The sequence below is a fragment of the Protopterus annectens genome, chromosome 6.part0 (assembly GCF_019279795.1).
Source record: "Protopterus annectens isolate FY-2018-M chromosome 6.part0, PAN1.0, whole genome shotgun sequence".
Lineage (NCBI taxonomy): Eukaryota > Metazoa > Chordata > Ceratodontiformes > Protopteridae > Protopterus > Protopterus annectens.
Genome location: NC_056737.1, coordinates 308,617,754 through 308,636,351, shown reverse-complemented (window position 1 = coordinate 308,636,351; position 18,598 = coordinate 308,617,754). Strand labels below are relative to the sequence as shown.

Sequence of the window (18,598 nt, the reverse complement as noted above, 5' to 3'; positions counted from 1 at the left end):
TCCAAACATAATTCAGGTCTCAGGCTGGCGTGGGTGGCCTTCTGAGAAGTCTGGTATTTGAAGCCCCTCTGAGGAATTGTTTAATCAAACGATGGGAGAACATGGGCTGATCTGTATCGAAATGAACTGAGATGGCTGAGGCGTGATTTTAATAGAAGAGAAGGAGAGGTCATGATTAAGTAGCTCTGCTAGGTAGTCCGGGATAAGAGGGATGGAAGGTTGTGAGGTATTGCCCCCTCTGGATTGGCTCCAGCAGCAAAATCTTTTCCATTTTCCTGCATAAGATTTTCTGGTGCTGGGCCTTCTGGCCTGTGTGAAAATGTCTAGGACCCATGTGTTTAACAGGGGACCCATTGCTAGCCTTTAGAGTCTTAGCCATGCTAAAAGTTAGAGAGTCTGCAAGTCTGGGTGCAGCACCCCCCCCCCCCACACACACACACACACACACACACACACCTGAGTCAAGAGGTCTGAGATCAGGGGAAGCTGCCCGAGAGGCTGTAATGTCAGGTTGCGCAGTAAGGGGTACCAATGCTGCCTAGGCCAATCTGGAGCAATGAGGATGGCCTTTGGTCTCTCCCCCTTATTTTGATCAGTACCTTGGGAATAAGAGGCAGAGGAGGGAATGTGTACACAAAGAGGGTGTTCCAGGGGAAGGTCAAGGCATCCACCTTCCACTCTAGGTGGTGATACTCCCTGGTGCAGAAAATTTTTTCAGCTGATGGCCGAGATGCGAAGCAAAGAGATCCGCCTCCGGAATCCCCACTCCTGAGTGATTTGTAAAAAGATTTTTCGTTTTTTCTGTGGAGCTGCCATTTGTGGGGTTCCAGTAAGTTACTGCTTAAGTGGTCTGCCAGGGTGCTGTTGATCCCTGGTAGGTATTGGGCTATTAGGTGTAATCCCATGGAAGAAGTTGTCAGCCAGAGGCTCACAGCTACCCTGCACAGATGGTAAGATTGGGTCTCTCCCTGTTTGTTGACATACCACTTCAATGTGCTGTCTGTTTTGATAAGAACCACCCCTGTCTTGAGATGGGGTTTGAAGGATGTCAGAGACTTCTGTCCTACCATTCCCTTCTGGTTGATGTGTAAGGGAAGGTGCTGGGCATCCCAAAGATCTTGGGTGCACCTGCCTTCTAGGTGAGCGCCCCAAGCAATGTCTGAGGCGTTGGTGGTAATGGTCTGCCTGGTTGGGTGGAGGGTGAAGGAAAGACCCCTGTTCTTGGCGCAGTCCCCTGCCCACCAGAGAAACTCTGCCTTTATACAAGAGATCAAAGGGAGAGAGATCTCTAGAAGTTGAGAGTGCTGACACCAGAGGTTCTTTAGATACCACTGATGTTTTCTCATGTGAAGCCTGGCCAAAGGAATTAGAAGGATGCAAGATGCCATGTACCTAAAGGCTTGCAGGAACTTCCTCACAGTGAGGTGACTTCTGGAAGCCAGCTGGGTAAAGTAGAGAGGCAAGAAGTTCTGCTTTTCTGGGGATAGGAAGGCCATTTGGTATGCTGTGTCCAGCAGTGCTCCCAAGATGATGATCTTCCTGGAGGGTGTTTGCTTTGACTTCTTCTCGTTGATGGTGTACCCTAAGGAGGTTAGGAGGGTTTTGACAAAGAGGAGGTCCTTAAGTAGCTTTTCTTTGCACTCTGCCTGAATGAGACAGTTGACTAGATAAGAGTAAATCTGTATATTTTTCTGTCTGCAAAAGGCTATGACCGGGGCTAAGCATTTGGTGAACACAATGGGAGCAGTAGATGAGCCAAAGGGTAGTGCACATAACTGAAAGTGTTGTGAGCCTGCACTGAAGCAAATGAATTTCCTGCAGGATTCCTTTATGAGGATGTGGAGGTAGGCATCTTTTAGATCTAGGGTAACTAACCAGGCATTTTTTGTCAGCACAGGCATCAGATGCTGCAAAGTTAGCATGTTGAATTTGGGGACCACCAGTGAGGTGTTCAGAATGGCTAGATCCAGGAGGGGTGCCAAGTTCCCTCTCTTCTGGGAACAAGGAACAGTCTGGAATAAAAGCCTTTGTCTGTTTGATCTGAGGGGACAGGTTCTACTGCCCCTTGAGATATGAGAGTTTGGGCTAGTTTCAATGCCTCTACCCAATAATTTGGAGGTAAGTCTGGGTAGCCTCTTGGAATTGGGAGTTCGCTGAAGGAGAATTTGTATCCTTTGTTACAGAAAGCTAATTTTCGTGTAGAGGGAGAGCCTTCCTCCTAGTTTTTGTTGAGTGAAAAAGGGCAGAGGGAGGAGAGGGAGTCATTGAGAGTTTTTGCCATAGAAGGATGGCTTAAAACTCCCTGCCTTTGGAGCAGAAGTGGTCCACTGTTTGGTTCTCTGCTGTCCCTGGGATAGGAGCATGGGTGGTTTGTCCCTGTGGGGCTTACCTTGCCCTTGTCTGCTAGGTGCAGGAAAGGACCAGTGTTTTGAGGGGAAATTCCTGCTGAACTTAGGAGGTTGTACCTGAAAGAAATCTTTTACTGCTTGCATAGATTTTGCTTTGTCTTTCACCTTTTTAAGCACCTCTTCTGCTTATACACAAACAAGTGGTCCTTATCCAATGGTGCATCAATTAATTTAGATTTGACATGATCAGGGAGAGGTTGTTCCTTCAGCAATGCATGTCTCCTAATGACAGATCCAGACAATGCTGCCCTGCTTGAGGCTTCAAGGGCGTCATATCCACAGTGCAATGAGTATTTAGCCACTTGACAACTAGTCAATCTGCTAAGTTTTTCGAACTGGCACAGTCAGGAAAGGTTGAAATCTTTTGCTTTAATAGTTCCAAAGTGTGTTGTTGATATTTTAACATGTGGAACCGACAGTTGAGTGCTCGGATAGCTAAGGTTGCAGAGGTGTATACTTTTTTAGTCATCTGTCCACAGCTCTGGAATCCCTGTCAGAAGAAATAGGATTCTTTGCAGAACCAGCCTTCGCTCCTTTTGGTCTCTGTGTAATGACCTCTGGGTCTGCAGCAGGACTTCTGTGCAGGTATTTGTGAGAATCTGGTACTCTATAATACCTGTCAGGTTTACTGGGAGCAGGAGGGAGGGCGTCAGGAGCTAAGCTGGATTCATGGAAGACATCATCCACCACCTCTAAGACAGGGGGGGAATGGCCAAGGGTCTGTGCTGGGGGAGGTCTAGAAACTTAAGTCTTTTCCCAGTGGAAATGTTCCCCGAGAGTGTGAAGGGTTTCCCCAAAGGAAAAATCTTCTGGTGGGAAGGCAGAAGGAATGGATTCCTCTACATCTGAATCCTCAATCAGAGTTTCTTGTTCCTCTTCAAAATCTGAATAATCGGACTCCTCAAAATCCTGTTCTGTTAGTATTTCAGGAGAAGGGTCTCTTTTCCTTTTAGAAGTTGTGGCCTGACTACCCCTGATAAGGGAGATAAGATCCTCTGCTATTTTAAGCATTTAAGCTTGGGGTGGTGGAACAGGAGTAATATGGTGGCTAGAAGTAGATTTCCTAGGAGTGGCCTTGCTTCTAGGCCTAAGAGTATCCATTGGTCTGAGAGAAACTATAGTCGGATGAGAAGACGTTTTTTGTCTTGATTCGGTAGTGCGAAAAACCTCCTCGGAAGCCAGTGCCTGTGTCGTGGCTCCAGACCCAACAGAGGCAGAGACAACCAAAAGCTCAGAAGACAAAGAAGATTTCTGTGGTATACCAGACTCAGAAAGGGTCTCGGTAGAGGCCTGCGAAGGTATCTGATCGGGCATCAGGGGCTGCGAAGGCGCCTCACTGAATTCCACAGAACTGACGACCTGCTTAGCGGTAGAGTCATCAGAAGGCTTAGCCTTCTGTGGTCTGTCTCTACCTTTATATTTTTCCGGAATGTCTATGGATTGTTGGCTGACTGACTCCATTTCAGAATGCGAAGACGAAAGATGAAAACACCTGGCTACAATAAGAGCTCTACGGTTCTTGCGTTAAAGAGGGCACAGAACTGGCAATGGGGGACTTCGTGGTCTGGACTTAAACAAGAGATGCAGTATAAATGGAAGTCTCAGTGTGGGATTTGCTTTCCACAGGCGAGACAAATAACTTTTTCGGACATCGGTTAGTGCAAGAAAAAAGGGTCCCCAACGGGGTACTTAGTTTTAGACATTTTCAGCTGTAATTCAAACTCTGGCAGCGAACGACCAGCACATTTGCAAATTGCTTATGCTACGGGCTCCACAGCAAGAAAGACGGATGTAATGGCGTCAGCTGCCTTGCTTTACAACACTGATGACCTGACATCAGTTAGCAAGTGACAGCAGCCGATGCAGAAAAACAGTGACTCTGATATTTGGGCTGACCGAGGGCTACCACAGCAGGGATAACCCACAGGTGGTGACTGCAACAGTGAAACACAAAGAACATCAGTTTGTTCATTTTGATGTGTTAATACCCATCCTGGAGATCTATACAGCACATCCAATCATCTTTCCCCAGAAATGGGAGGATAGACTGACCCGTGACCATCTGGAATTTTGTTTGTCAAACAGATTTGTTCAAAACACTTGGATCCAAAATTGGTCGCCAATCCCCTGTCTTTTTGGCACTAAAAAGAATCTTAAATTTCGGACTCTATCTGGTCTGGTGGGACCTCCTGGATGACTCTTTGTAACAGTTTTTGAATTTCTAGTACTGCTTGTTCTCGCTGACTGGGTGGAACGTTGGGGATTTTCTTGCAACTCTGAGAAGATAAAAGAAAGGGTATGGATTAGCATTGGTTATAATCCTCTGCACCCAAACATCTGGAGTAATCTGAAGCCAGGTGTATGAGTGCAGTGATAAGCATCCAACTGCCTCCAGATGAAGGCAATTGGGCCTCCTTTCAGGAGCGCTGGTAGGGCATGCTGGGAAAGGTATCTCTGGAGCCCTGATTTTGCAGGCCACCTCTGCCGCATGGATAGAGTCTTCCATTAAAGCTCCTCCCTCTACCCCTGGGGGAGACACTACCACGTATCCTGGAAAGGTCTTTGGGACTTTCTGAACCCCATTTTCCCGCTCCTCTGGTTTGAAAAGGACCACTGGACAAGTAGAAAAATGTACACCCACTGCAGAAAGAGCCTTTCCATCCTTTTCACACCAGGACAACGTTTCTTGTACTTTAGTGCCAAAAAGAGATGATCCATCAAAGGGGCCATTAACGAATGAAGACTTGAATGGCTCCGCAAATTCGCACAAGCACATCCAGGTGTGTCTCCTTATGGCTAGGGCCAGATCCCGCTGCTGTAGTTGTCCCTTCAGCTGCATATGCTACAAGCCTCATGAACGAACTGGAAATTGACTCTAGGGTGACCAATTGAGAAGCAACCTTGTCTTGGACTTCGTCAGATATGGTTCCTGCAGGGGTATCTGATAACTTAATCACCTCCCCTGGAGTCTGGTGAAGTGTGCCATAAAATTCAAAGACTGCAAAGCAAAGCTCGATGAAGCATATACCCTCTTTCCAAACCTATCCATTGCTAGAGACTCTAATGGGAGGATGGATAGTGGAACTTTCTTCTGCCAGTTCCTTTTTTTGTGGCTGCTCCTACCACCGTGGTATCTATTGGTAATCCTTTTATCCAAAACTGATGCTCCTCTGAAGCAGTTAATATTATCTGGCCTCTTGGGGATAGGTTCTATGGTGTCAGAAGCCTTCCAGATTCACTGCAAGATCAATGTAATGAGGTCATCAGCAGGTGAAGTAACTCAAGAGGTAGATGGTCAAGTGGCGAAGGCCTGCAGATACACAGATTCCTCAGAAGACGGCTTCTGGGATGTTCAGCTATCTCTCTGTTTAAAGACTTCAAGAATGTCTCCAAAGGAGACATCTTCCGGGGCTACCATCATGAGGACCCCCCGCCCCTTCATCAAAATCCATGTCCTCTGTGATGGATTCCTCTGGGGAATCCAAGCATTTCCTCTTACACTTCCTCTTCTAATGAAACTCCTCAGTGGGATGACCTGATGAGGTATCAGAACAGGACAATACCTAAACAGCTGTCTCATGAGGCTTTGGCGCTCATTGTCCACGTTTTGAGACTGGAGGAAGCTCTGGACAAGAGGAAGGATCTTGAAACTGTTCGGACAGGGAAGGAGCTGACTGGATGCCCACAGAGAACAGGCCCTTTCCACAGCCTAGCAGCCTGTCCCCCACCCCCCCCCCGACGAAGGAAGGGAGTCCAGAACTGAGAAAGACTGCCTTGAAACTGTGGTCACTCCCCACTCCGAAGAAGCTGCTCCTGAAGCCAGGGTAGAACTATCGTGTGACAAAGCCCAGAGAAGCAAAGATGGCTCTAAAAACATCAAAGTCGAGTCCTGCTCCTAAGAAAAAACAGCAGCATAGCCATGACCAGAGAGATTTCCGGATCCAACAGAACTGAAGAACTCCGGGTAGAAACCGGTACCGGAGATGCAGATCTCATTGGAACCGAAACAGTCAGTGCCGGGAAACTTGCAGCCAGAATCTCTAATGCCTCAGAGCAGGAAGAGTTGGAGAGATCACAGAAGAAAGGGTTCGGGTGCCCAAAGGGGCTAGAATAGAGGACACACCTGTCAGTCCCCTCGCCACAAGGAAGTGATCCAACCTCAACACATCCATTTCTGTCAGGCTCTTGGTGGAATGAACTGATCGAGTAGAGGGGGATTTCAGTCTCCGCTGGGTAACTGACCAAAGGGATCTTCATATGGAGAGTACCTGGTCCTAGGTCTATCCAAGAATGAAAATTCAGTATATTCAGTAGGAACAGAAGATATCAGTGCCAAAATGGAAGATGGTACCGAGGCTGACTGTTCCATGGGCTGATCTAACATCTATGCAGATAACTTTGGCACCGAATGAGAGGTCATGTTTGGTGTGACCACGGCACCGAAATATCCTTAGCAGAGATGGTCAGTTTCGCAGTTGTAGAGGGAACCAATGTCTTAAGTTTTTGGTCGTCGGTGCAGAGGGGGAGACTGGCACCTAACAAACCCCCTTTTTTGGTTTGCCTACTTTGGATATGGAGGATGAGGAGAAAGGAGATGAAAAGTACAGTTTTGTACCTACCATAAATGTAGATGTCCGAGAGGCATGCATCTGCAGTCCTTACAAATGGGTTGTCCTGTCTTCAGGCAGCCCTTCGGTCGGCCGGATTCCAAAGTCTGGGTCTGGCCTCGGCTGATGTCGCACTTCACCCGACGTCACAGCTGCAGTTCTTCGGGTATAAAGGCATCAGCCGACGCCATTTTCCTCAGTGTTTCTTGCCCCAGATGCCAGGTGCCCTCTAGGAAGGCTAAATTTGGATAATTGCAAAAGTTTCCAAATAAGAGAGCAAATAAAATAAACATGTATATACATATATACAAACAAATACACCATAATAGATTCCCCCAGCTAGCTAGAAGATGGGCAAATACCCTAGGAGTACCTCAGAGGGGAAGGAGGGAGGGTAATCCTGACTGCAGATGCATGCCTCTCGGACATCTACATTTATGGTAGGTACAAAACTGTACTATGTCCTTCAAGGATGCATCTGCAGTCCTTACAAATGGGTAGAATACCATAGCTAAACTGGGGGAGGAGGAGTAATAAGATTATGGTGTAGTTAAGATCCCTTGCAAAACAGCAGTGGCAAAACCTGCTCGGGATCTGGAGTATAAGGGTAGATTATAATGCTTGGCAAATGTATGCACAGAGCTCCAAGTAGCAGCCTCTAAAATGTCTTTGGTAGCCACTCCTCGTAAAAAAGCTGTAGTAGTGGCTGTAGCCCTTGTGGAGTGAGGTCTGATGTTTTCTGGAGTTCTCTTCCCATGGTAAGAGTAACAAAATCTAATGCAATTTCCTATCCACTTAGAGATTGTCTGTTTTGAAATTGCTTTTCCTTCCATTCCTGTTGCATATGCTACCAGTAGCTGGTCAGTTTTTCTATTGCTCTTGGTCCTGTCCAGGTAGTAGCGCAATTGTCTATGTACATCCAAGGTATGTAACAGTCTCTCTCCCCTGTTCTGTGGGTTGGGGAAGAATGTAGGCAGGTGGATAGCTTGGTTTAAAGATACCCTGGAGACCACCTTTGGCATAAAAGTAGGATTAGTTCTCATGGACACTATCTTTATGGAAGATAAGGAAGGGCTGTACTGCCATTAATGCCTGTAGTTCAGAAACCCTTCTTGCTGAAGTGATTGCAAGCAGGAAAGCAGTTTTCCATGATAAATACTGTAATTCTGCTGTTGCTGCTGGCTCGAAAGGAGGTAGTGTCAACTTTTCTAGCACAAAGTTCAAGTCCCATGCGGGCAATGGTGGCTTCCTAGGTGGCTTTACATTTTTAATTCCTCTCAGAAACTGCCTGAGTAGAGGATGTGAGAAGACTGGAAGGTCCATGTTGTATTCTGCTGAAATAGCTGATGCATGAATCTTAATGGAAGAGTAGGACAGGCCATTGTGGAAGAGCTCTGCCAAGTATTCCAGGATGTTAGCTATGTTCACCAGTGACACATTTTCTCCTTTTGCTGCACTCCAAATGAGATATCATTTCCATTTTGCCGAATAATTTTTCCTTGTCGAGGGTCTGCGAGCCTCCAAGATAACGTCTTTAACCCTTTGAGATAAATCTGGGTTATTGTGTCTCATGCAATGTTCCAGGCAGCCAGCTGCAGTGTTTTTAGGTTTGGATGCAGGGTTTTGAAGTTGTTCTGTGTTAACAGTAAGGGAACTAGGGGCAGAGGCCATATTTGTTCCCGAGACATGCTCCTCAGTAATGGGTACCAATGCTGCCTCGGCCAGTCTGGAGCTATCAGGAAGATCCTTGGACGGTCTTCTTTGATCTTCAATAGCACCTTGTGCATCAAAGGAAGAGGTGGGAATGCATATGCTGTCAGGTTTTTCCAACTGAAATATAGGGAGTCCACCTTCCAAGCAAGTGGGTGGTATGCCCTCGTGCAGAATTGGTGGTTGTGTGGGGATGCAAATAAGTCTATTTCTGGTAGTCCCCATTTCCCTGTAATGGTTTTGAAGATGTCTGGATGCAGCATCCATTTGTGGGCATCCGTGGTAGTTCTGCTTAGGATGTCTGCTAGTATATTTTCTTTTCCTGGTACAAATATTGCTTGTAACTGAATGTTGAAGCTCAGGACCACATTCCAGAGGTCCATTGCCATCCGGCATAGAGGGTATGAATGTGTGCCTCCCTGTTTGTTGATGTACCACATAACTGTGGTGTTGTCCGTCCTTATCAGCAATTGACCCTGTTGAAGAAATGGTCTGAATGTCTGAATTGCCAGTTTTACTGCCAGCATCTCCTTTTGATTTATGTGTAGGTGCAGCTGGTCTTGAGTCCATAAGCCTTGTATGCACTTGTCCAGGATGTGTGCCCCCCAACCGAGGTCTGAGGCGTCCGTTGTGATGGTCTGGCTTGGTTGAGTGCTGTGGAACGGCAGCCCTTTGTTTGATTGACAGGCCTGAGCCCACCATTGGAATTCTTGCTTCAGGCATGGAATTATTGGAATTTGGGTTTCTAGGCTGTGCTTGTGCTGAGACCATAAATTCCTTAGGTACCATTGTAACTTTCTCATATGTAGTCTGGCATGTGGAATCAATATTATGCAGGATGCCATGTAACCCAGGGCTTGCAGGACTTTCCTTGCTGTTAGCTGGTTCTGCTTTGTTAATGCCATGAAGTAGAGAGGAAGGTGCTTCTGTTTTTCTACTGTGAGGGATGCCATTTGATTTGATGTGTCCAGCTCTGCACCCAAGAAAGTTATCCTTTGGGACGGTATCAGCCTTGACTTTTTTATATTGACTGTGTATCCCAGGGCTTGCAGTAGATGAATGACCTTTTTCAAATCTTTTGTTAATTTGTTTTTGTTGTCCGCTTGTAACAGGCAGTCGTCCAGGTAAGGGTAAATTTGAATTCCCTGAAGCCTGCAATGAGCAATTACTGATGCCAGGCATTTCGTGAATACTCTGGGCGCAGTAGATAAGCCAAAGGGCAATGCTGAGAATTGATAATGCTCTGATCCTGCAAGAAATCTGAGGTATCTTCTGCAATTTGGTCGTATGGGGACGTGCAGGTATGCCTCCTTGAGATCTAGAGTTACCAGCCAAGACTCCTTGCCCAGCATGGGAAGAAGCTGCTGTAGGGTCAGCATTTTGAATTTTGGAACAATGAGGTATGTGTTTAGAGCGGACAGGTAGAGAATAGGTCTCCATTGGTTTTCTTTTCTTGGCACCAGGAAAAGTCTGGAGTAAAATCCTTGCCCTTGTTCCATAGACGGTACCCTTTCTATAGCTCTCATCCTTAGTAAGTGGTTTATTTGTTCTAGAGCTTTTGTCTTCTGATTTGGAGGTAGGTTTGGCATTCCTCTCTTCCTTGGTAGAGTATGGAAGTGAATCCTGTAACCTTGGTCTATTGTCTGTAAAATCCATTTGTCTCCTGTGATGTGATGCCAGTTTACTGAAAATAAGGCTAGCTTTCCGCCTAAGGGTGCTTCTAGTTGTTCCCTGGTAGGCGGTGTCAGAGCCAAGTCACTGTGATTGTCCTGTGGAAGTGGTGGTGGCTGGATCTGTGGCAGTACCTCGCTGGTTGTTAGCCTGCCACTGACGTCCCCTGTAGGCACCTCTGGATTGACCCCTGCCTCTTGGGTGCCTATTCCTGCCTCTCTGAGCTCTGGAGGTGTCTGGAAAGGACCAATTCTTGGAAGGCCAGTTCCTACTAAACCTTGGAGGCTGGACCTGCAAGAAATCCTTGACTGTCTGGACAGATTTTGCTTTCTCTTCCACCTTCTTCAGCACCTGCTGTGCAGGGGAGCCAAACAAATTGAGCTTATCCATGGGAGCATCTAGGAGCTTTGATTTAACATGGTCTGGTAAGGACTGCTCTTTTAACCATGCATGTCTTCTGATCACTGTACCAGTCATAGCTGATCTAAAGGAAGCCTCCAGTGCATCATAGCCGCATTTTAAGGAATGATTACTGACCTGCTGAATGTTATGTACCATTTCCTGAACAGATTTTTTGTCTAATGGTTCATCCGAGGACAGTTTTTTAGTTACCTGATCTAACATAAATTCCTGATACTGAATCATGTGGAATTGACAGTTTAAGGCCCTAGCGGAAAGAGTAGCAGAAGTGTAAACTTTTTTACCCCATCTCTCTAAGGCCCTAGATTCCCTTTCAGAGGGGAGGGGGTTTTTGGCAGAGGTAGCTGCTACAGCCTTGGGTCCCTGGGAGATAGTTTCAGGATCTGCAAAAGGAGCCTTATACAAATGATAATGTGTGTCCGGAACCCTGTAGTACCTGTCGGGCTTAGCAGGGGTCGGAGGAAGAGAATCAGGAGCAGTACAAGCATCATTAAATGCATCATCCACAACAGTAAGTACTGGAGGAATGGCTAAAGGCCTATGCTGTGGCAAATGCAAAACTAAGCCTTTTCCTATTGTCCGAAAAATCCTGGCCCTGCCATTGAAATTGTTCCCTCATAGCATGCAAGGTTTCCCCAAAAGAAAATTTCTCAAACGGAGAGGCAGAAGGAATGGACTCTTCTGCATCAGAGTCCTCATAAGGAGAATAAGGGCCCTCTGGAGGGTTTGTATTATCTGAATCATCAGAGGATTCATCTGAAGAAACTGGCTCAGGGGGCTCTGCTCTAGGCCTCTTCTCTGGAGGTGGGTGAGAGGCCCTGTCCGGGTGAGGTTGGGATCCCCGGATCAAAGAAATTAGATCCTCTGCTAGACTAAGCATTTGAGAACTAGAGCTAGGCCTGTGAGAGGGGGTCTTAGCAGGCACAGATTTGGTAGATTTTGCTGCTTTAGCCCTGGCAAACGCCTTAATCGACATGGATGCAGGGGGCCTAGCAGCTCCACATGCAGGAGTAGATATATCTAAAGGAATAGTATCAGATAAATCCTGTGAACCTGCAAGAGCAGGTGGGATTTCAGTAGCAGATTCAGCCATGCTGGATGAGGCCTCGGTAGGAGGCAAGCTTTCGGCCGAAGGAAGAACTGTGGACTCTGTTTCAGCCGAAACGGAGACACTCGCGGTTGACAACCGCGGTTTCGGCCAAAACCGCGGACCGCGAGTGTCGGTCCTTTTCCTTGCGCTTTTTAGTTAATTGCGAAGTCGGAGTTTCCGACGGCATAATGTAAGCAAAAGCGGAGCCGAAAAACTCCTCAGCAAATTCTGACCGACGTCTAAGCGTCCGTCGGTTGAAAGAAGCACAGGCTAGACAAGCTGCTACGTCGTGGTCTGGGCCTAAACAAGGTAGGCAGTAAGAGTGGAAATCTTTATGAGGTATTTGTTTCCCACAAGTTAAACAGTTATTCACTTTTTCTGACATCGGCTGAGGCAAGAAAGAGTCCCCAACGGGGTACTTAGCTTTTTAGAAGTCTTCGGTAGTAGTAATTCTTCGGTAGTAGTAATCTCTGGTTCTGACCGACCGGCACTTGCGAACAGCTTCTGCTTCGGGCGCCACGCGGCAAGAAAGACTGGGGAAAATGGCGTCGGCTGATACCTTTATACCCGAAGAACTGCAGCTATGACGTCGGGTGAAGTGCGACATCAGCCGAGGCCAGACCCAGACTTTGGAATCCGGCCGACCGAAGGGCTGCCTGAAGACAGGACAACCCATTTGTAAGGACTGCAGATGCATCCTTGAAGGACATCATCCATTTTTACTTTTGCCAGAAAAAAACAGATAAGGCCTCCTCAAAGTAAAATTTAATCATCCACTTTAAAAGCAATTTATTCTTCCTTTCTACAAGGGCCCAGTGACTAAACACATGACAGATTGAACAAGCCTCTTACAAGTGCACCAGGAACAGGCAATACACACAGAGTGCCCATTGGTATTGGGCATTTTCCGACCACACTCCTTACATTTTTTGAAACCAGAAGTGCCTTTGCTTTTGTCATCCATAATCTAGCCAGAAAAGACCCAAACGGAGCCAAAAATAAACCACTAGGAAGGAAAGTATTGAGAGGTATAGCCATCAACAATGGTAGAAGAGAGCACCAAAGGTACAGAAGGCTGGCTACCAGCAATGGCAGACAGTAGACTACGAGTGTAAAAGAAAGTAAGAAAGGACAGAATGACATCACTATTTTTTTTTTTTTTTTTTTAACTAGAAGAAAAGAGAAAAGAAATAGGGACTACCAAAATGGTAGTGGGAAATACACGGAAGTGTAAAGTGAAGGACGAAGAGGAGACAAAAAGATTAACATAGAGAAATGGGTAGGAAAACACAAGCTACATATGTATATAACAGAAATAAAATTATAATTATTCAGATATTTGAGAAAGTAAACTTAGCTCGAGAGCAAGTTGGCAATGCATCTAACACAGGAAGTGACAAAAGAGATTTGAGGTAATTGGGAGAGGAGCATTCTGGGTAGGATTTGAGCTCGAGAGTTTTTGGTCTTCGCAGACTGTAGTAACAGCTGAGTCGGTTCCAATGTTTGGAACGAAACCCACAGATCAAGGAATAACTGAAGACTGACAACATCGAATCCAGATACAGTAGCCCATGAAACAAAAGGATAAAAGAAGCACTGATCACTGAAACTGTTACTCCCAGCGACTACAGTGTCTTACACAGAGGGAGAGAGAGAGTCATCACATGTGAGACAAAAACCAAACCTAGAGGTCAATCTGAACCAAAAGGTTGAGACCACACATCTTGAACAAAACACATTTTAATATAAGTATCTAAAACCACACCTCCCCAGGCACAATAAAAAGTTTGCCAACCCTATACTGTAGACAGACACACAAACCAAATATAAAATGAAGAATTGCATCTAATGCATCCATTTTTACTGCTTCTTCTGAAAAGGGAAGGGGGAAGAGTTCACTCTAGATGTAGATTTACACAATTCCTACAAATAGCAGATTTGCATATGTAGAACCATGCTAACCACCCTTGTCTCTCACCTGTTTTGTTTTTCTTTTTTTCTCTTTCAGCTTTAAGCTCTTCCATTGCCAGAGACTTTTTATCCAACTTTTCATCCCGTTTCGACCGCCTCTCTTTGCTATGAGAAGTTACCTGAAAACAACACAAGAGATTCTGTTTACCTGCACAGCAGTCTACCAAGAAAATGAAAAACAATGTCAAGTCAACATCACTAAGGATGTGGCAGGATGAAAAATAATCCTGAAACCTGCAATGATGATTTCTTAGACCACAACTGCCTGCCTGACTGTATGAGATGGTTTCAAAGACAGTTGTGGATTTTAGACTGGAAATGACAGCTTTGTGAAAGGTATTAGAAAGAAGTTAAAGTGTGGAAGCTCTCAAAAACAACACAAAAGGCCACCAATGTACAGGCTTATTTACCCTTTCCAGTGATGCATTGTATTGTAGCATACAGGATTACACATTATATATTCAAGACCTGCAAAGCCACTTAAGGGTCAGTAAAACAAAAGAAAATTAATACCAGTGAAAGAGGATACAAAATTCATAAACATCAATCTTCCTCATGTGCATGCTGATCTCTAACAAGAAATGAAACAGACAATATATTAGCACTTAGGAATAAAACTTTCTCACATGAAAGGATAAAAAGTGCAAGAAAACCCCAGACAAGCTCATTTTTTCACTATGTGATACCTTAAAACTCCTGTAATGGAGGCCCAAAGGGATATATGCAAATGACCTCCTATGGACGAAGTGTTTCAGCTATATAAATTTTGAATGCCTATGACAGTCTTTGTGGGTACATTCAGGCCAATAAAGCCAAACTCCCACAAGATATGGACAAATGTGTTTTGGCCTTTTAGTGACCTCAGCAGCACAGCATTAGTGATAACTCTAGCTTGGCTTGGTTTTTCTTGCAATTTTTAGAAAACGGTTTTATCTGTACACACTCTGGATTTGATGTTAGTTGAGAAAATTTGCAAACACCTTAATGTTTAATGGCATCAGCTGGGTTTCTAAGGTAGAACCAAACAATCCACTTATGTTGGGCTGATAAGGTCATTAAAAAGGCTCTTGGACCAACTCTAAAACAGGCTGACATGTACATTAATCTTGAACAAGACTGGCGTTGAGAGAAGCAAGAACAGTAACACAGTAAAATTAGAAATTAAACAGGAGACTAAAACATTAACCCAATTAGATACATGAATAGGCATCTGAAGTATGACTTTGCAAGAAGTGGCTGTGAAAGACTGGAATGTGTTTGACTGTGTTAAATTGATGGGTGAATTGTAAAGCATATACCCAACCAGTCACTAATGTTTAAGACAAGACAGAAGGTACTGAAAAAGTAACAAAGAAAAAAAAGTTAAGTACTCACCATAAAGTACAGTTGTGTACACTTACCATAAAATGTAGATGTTGAGTGTATTCACTGTTACAGTCATCACATTAGGGTTATCCCTGCCAGGGTAGCCCTCAGCCCGAATACCAGTATTTCTGCATCGGTTGCTGTCGCTCCAGGACTGATGTCAGATCGTCAGTGGTATAAAATAAGGCAGCGGACACCATTACATCAGTTTTTCTTGCCCTAAATGTCAGGAGCCCCCAAGAAAAAGCTAGGTAATGGTGGAAGAACACCACCAGTAGAAAGTAAAAACCAAACATTTACTGAAAGGAGAGACAGAGAGAGAAGGGAGATGGAGGGAGGGGAAACCAGGACTGCAACAGTGAATACACTCAAACATCTACATTTATGGTAAGTGCACACAACTGTACTATGTTCTTCGTGTTTCACTGTTGCAGTCATCACATTTGGGTTGATTCCCAAAGCTGAAGAAAAGGGTGGAGGTAGTCAAAAAGACTGAGGGCTGGCTAGGATGCCCTGCAAGACTGCGGTGGCAAAGCTTGCCCTGGATTTGGAGAAGCTAGGCAGGTGGTAATGCTTGGTGAAGGTATGAACAGATGTCCATGTTGCAGCCTCCAGGATGTCCCTGGTGGGGATCTCTCTCAGGAAAGCTGAAGAGGTAGAGGCTGCTCTGGTGGAATGTGTCCTGACCCCCTTGGGGGGAGGTTTCCCATGCTGTTTGTAGCAGAAATGGATGCAGTGTGCTATCCATTTGGAAACTGTTTGTTTGGATATGGCCTTGCCCTCTGCTCCTGCAGTAAAGCTGACTAGCAAATGATCAGTTTTTTTTAAGATTTAGTCCTGTCTATGCAGAATCTGAGCTGTGTGTGCACATCTAGAGAGAGTGCAGAATCCTTTCCCCCTTGTTTTGTGAGTTAGGAAAAAAGGTAGGCAAATGACTGGATTTGGTTGAGAGCCACACTGGACACCATTTTTAGCATGAAGGATAGGTTAGTCCTGAGGGAGACCCTGTCAGCATGGCAAATGATGAAGGTCTCTACAGCCATAAGTGCTTGTAGCTCGGACACTCTTCTAGCTGAAGTGATGGCCAAAAGCAAGGTTGTCTTCCAAGAGAGAAACTAACTCTGCTGAAGCTGCAGGTTCAGAGGGGGCAGGGTGAGCTTTTCCAACACAAAGTATAGATCTCAAGCTGGGGTAGGAGCTCTTCTGGGTGGCCTCAAGTTGTTTGCCCCTCTTAAGAACTGTTTGATGACAGGGTGTGAGAAACGAAGTGGCTCTGTGCTGAAACGAGCAGAGATGGCAGAGGCATGGATTTTAATAGAAGAGAAAAATAGACCCCTGTGTAGTAGGTCATCCAGGTAATCCAGGCGTTCCGGCTCCCTTAGCCATGTTTAAATCCTGAGGAGGAACAGGATGCGTTAACAGAGATCTAAGTAGGTACGTTCCTCTCAGAAAAGTTTTGCAAAGTTTGGAAACTGCTAAAGTTGATTTACTCCTGTACAAAAATTAGAAATGGCAGCTAATTGTACTCTTACAGTGGTAGAGCTAGCAAAAACCTCCAAGAACCTTAGGAATAAGGTGCTCAAAAAGGGGGTTAAATTATTTTTCCTGTGCCCAACCAACAAATCCGTTCCATTTACTTTCATAAAGTTTCCTAGTGGAAGCTTTGGGGGATGATAAAAGAATGTGACAGACATTTGAGGAGAGCCTACTCCGTCTAGCAATCAACAAAACTGGAGAAACCAGGAGGTCAACTTGAGGCCTGAAATATCCTGATGAATCATGTCTGTTGGGTGATGCAGTAGGTGTGGAGTTGGATCAAGAATCTAGGGTGGATGAAAGTGATGAGGCCAAAGGAAGGGAAACAAGATCTGAGGAGGCCAGTAGGTGCAATCACGTAACTGTGCTCTTCAATCAAGATGCTTTCTAAAGAAATTTGGTGATTAAGGGCAATAAGGGATAGACATAAAGGAGACTGAAGGGCAAATTGTGAAGTACAGTGTCCTTCGGTGACTCCCCCCAGTGGGGGATTAAGACAAAGAACCTGTTGCACTTGTTGAGGGGAGATGCAAACAGACTGCAGCATGGTTTGCACCATCAACAGAAAATCCACTCGGCCAACTTCACGTTGAGAGACCACTCGTGACGCATTACAATAGGCCTGTTCAACTTGTCTGCAATCACAGTGGACTTCCCCAGAATTTGCAATTCTATCGGCAAATAACTGGATTAGATCGCCCACTGCCATACTTTCATGGCTTTCAGACCACCGACATATTGCCCATCTAGATCAAAATAGTCCCAGTGAAGAGAGGGTCTTGCAAGGCCTGTAACTCTAGGACCGTTCTCATTTCCAGGCCACTGTGTGTTGGCCTCTTTGGAGGACCATGTGCCCTTGACTGTCTTTCCTAAGAAGTGCTCCCCCCAATCTATGAGGCATTCGTGATCACTATGGCCTTGGGTTGAGGGAAAACAAAGGGATGACCTTTTTGTACTTGACTGGAGTGTATCCACCACAGAAAAAAATGTTTGCATACTTGTATTAATTAACTTTGCAAGTGTCCACTGAAGAATCCACATATGGCATCTTGCCAATGGTACCAGAATCACTGTCACTGACATGGATCTCAAAGCTTGGAGGATCAGTTGAACTGAAACTGAAAAACTTTGAATGACTTTTGACCTGGAAATGAACAGTTTAAACTCTGGACAGAGGGAAAGAAGCTGTGAGTGACTGCACTGAACAAGGCACTGATGAATTCCAATATCTGTGTTGGTTCAAGATGAAATTTGTTATAACTGATAGAAATTCCTAGACAAAGTGTATAACTGAGTATGTAGTCTTGAGTTACATACTCCAGAAGTGTAGCTACCTTCTGGACTGTCTGTTCATTTTTATGTGATAGTATACACTCTGAATATCTATGAAACACATCCGGTCATCCTTGCCCAGAAAAGGCAGAATGGACTTAACAGTGATCATCCAGAACTGTGTGTACTGAACGGATTGATTTAGATTGCTGAGATCCAAAATTGGTCCTCAGTCCCCTGTCTTCTTTAGCACTACAAATAATCTTATACAAGTTCCAGGCTCTTTCTAGTCTGGGGGGGGGGGGGTACCTCTTGGATGACTAATAGCTTTTCATTTCAATTGCTGCTGCTTCCCCTCTGACTGAGTAGATCAGGGATTTTGTTTACTACTATCAAAAGTGGATGGGAAAGTGGTATTATATAACCACTGGATATTATTCTCCACACCCATGAATCTTTTGTAATTTCTAGCCAGGCTCTCTGGTGCAGGGATAAATGACCAAATGACCCCCCCCCCCCCGGACTACCTCCAGAGTTGTACAGTCAGG

The 18,598-nt window shown here is 45.3% G+C and overlaps 1 protein-coding gene across 1 annotated transcript in view; it reads right to left on the bottom strand.

The window, feature by feature from the left end:
* Positions 1-18,598, bottom strand: part of RTF1 (RTF1 homolog, Paf1/RNA polymerase II complex component) — a 2,150,039-nt gene that overhangs the window by 1,724,260 nt on the left and 407,181 nt on the right. Inside the window, exon 6 of the mRNA XM_044074060.1 lies at positions 13,885-13,996. Coding sequence (XP_043929995.1) covers positions 13,885-13,996 — 112 coding nt within the window. The remainder of the gene's footprint in view (positions 1-13,884; positions 13,997-18,598) is intronic.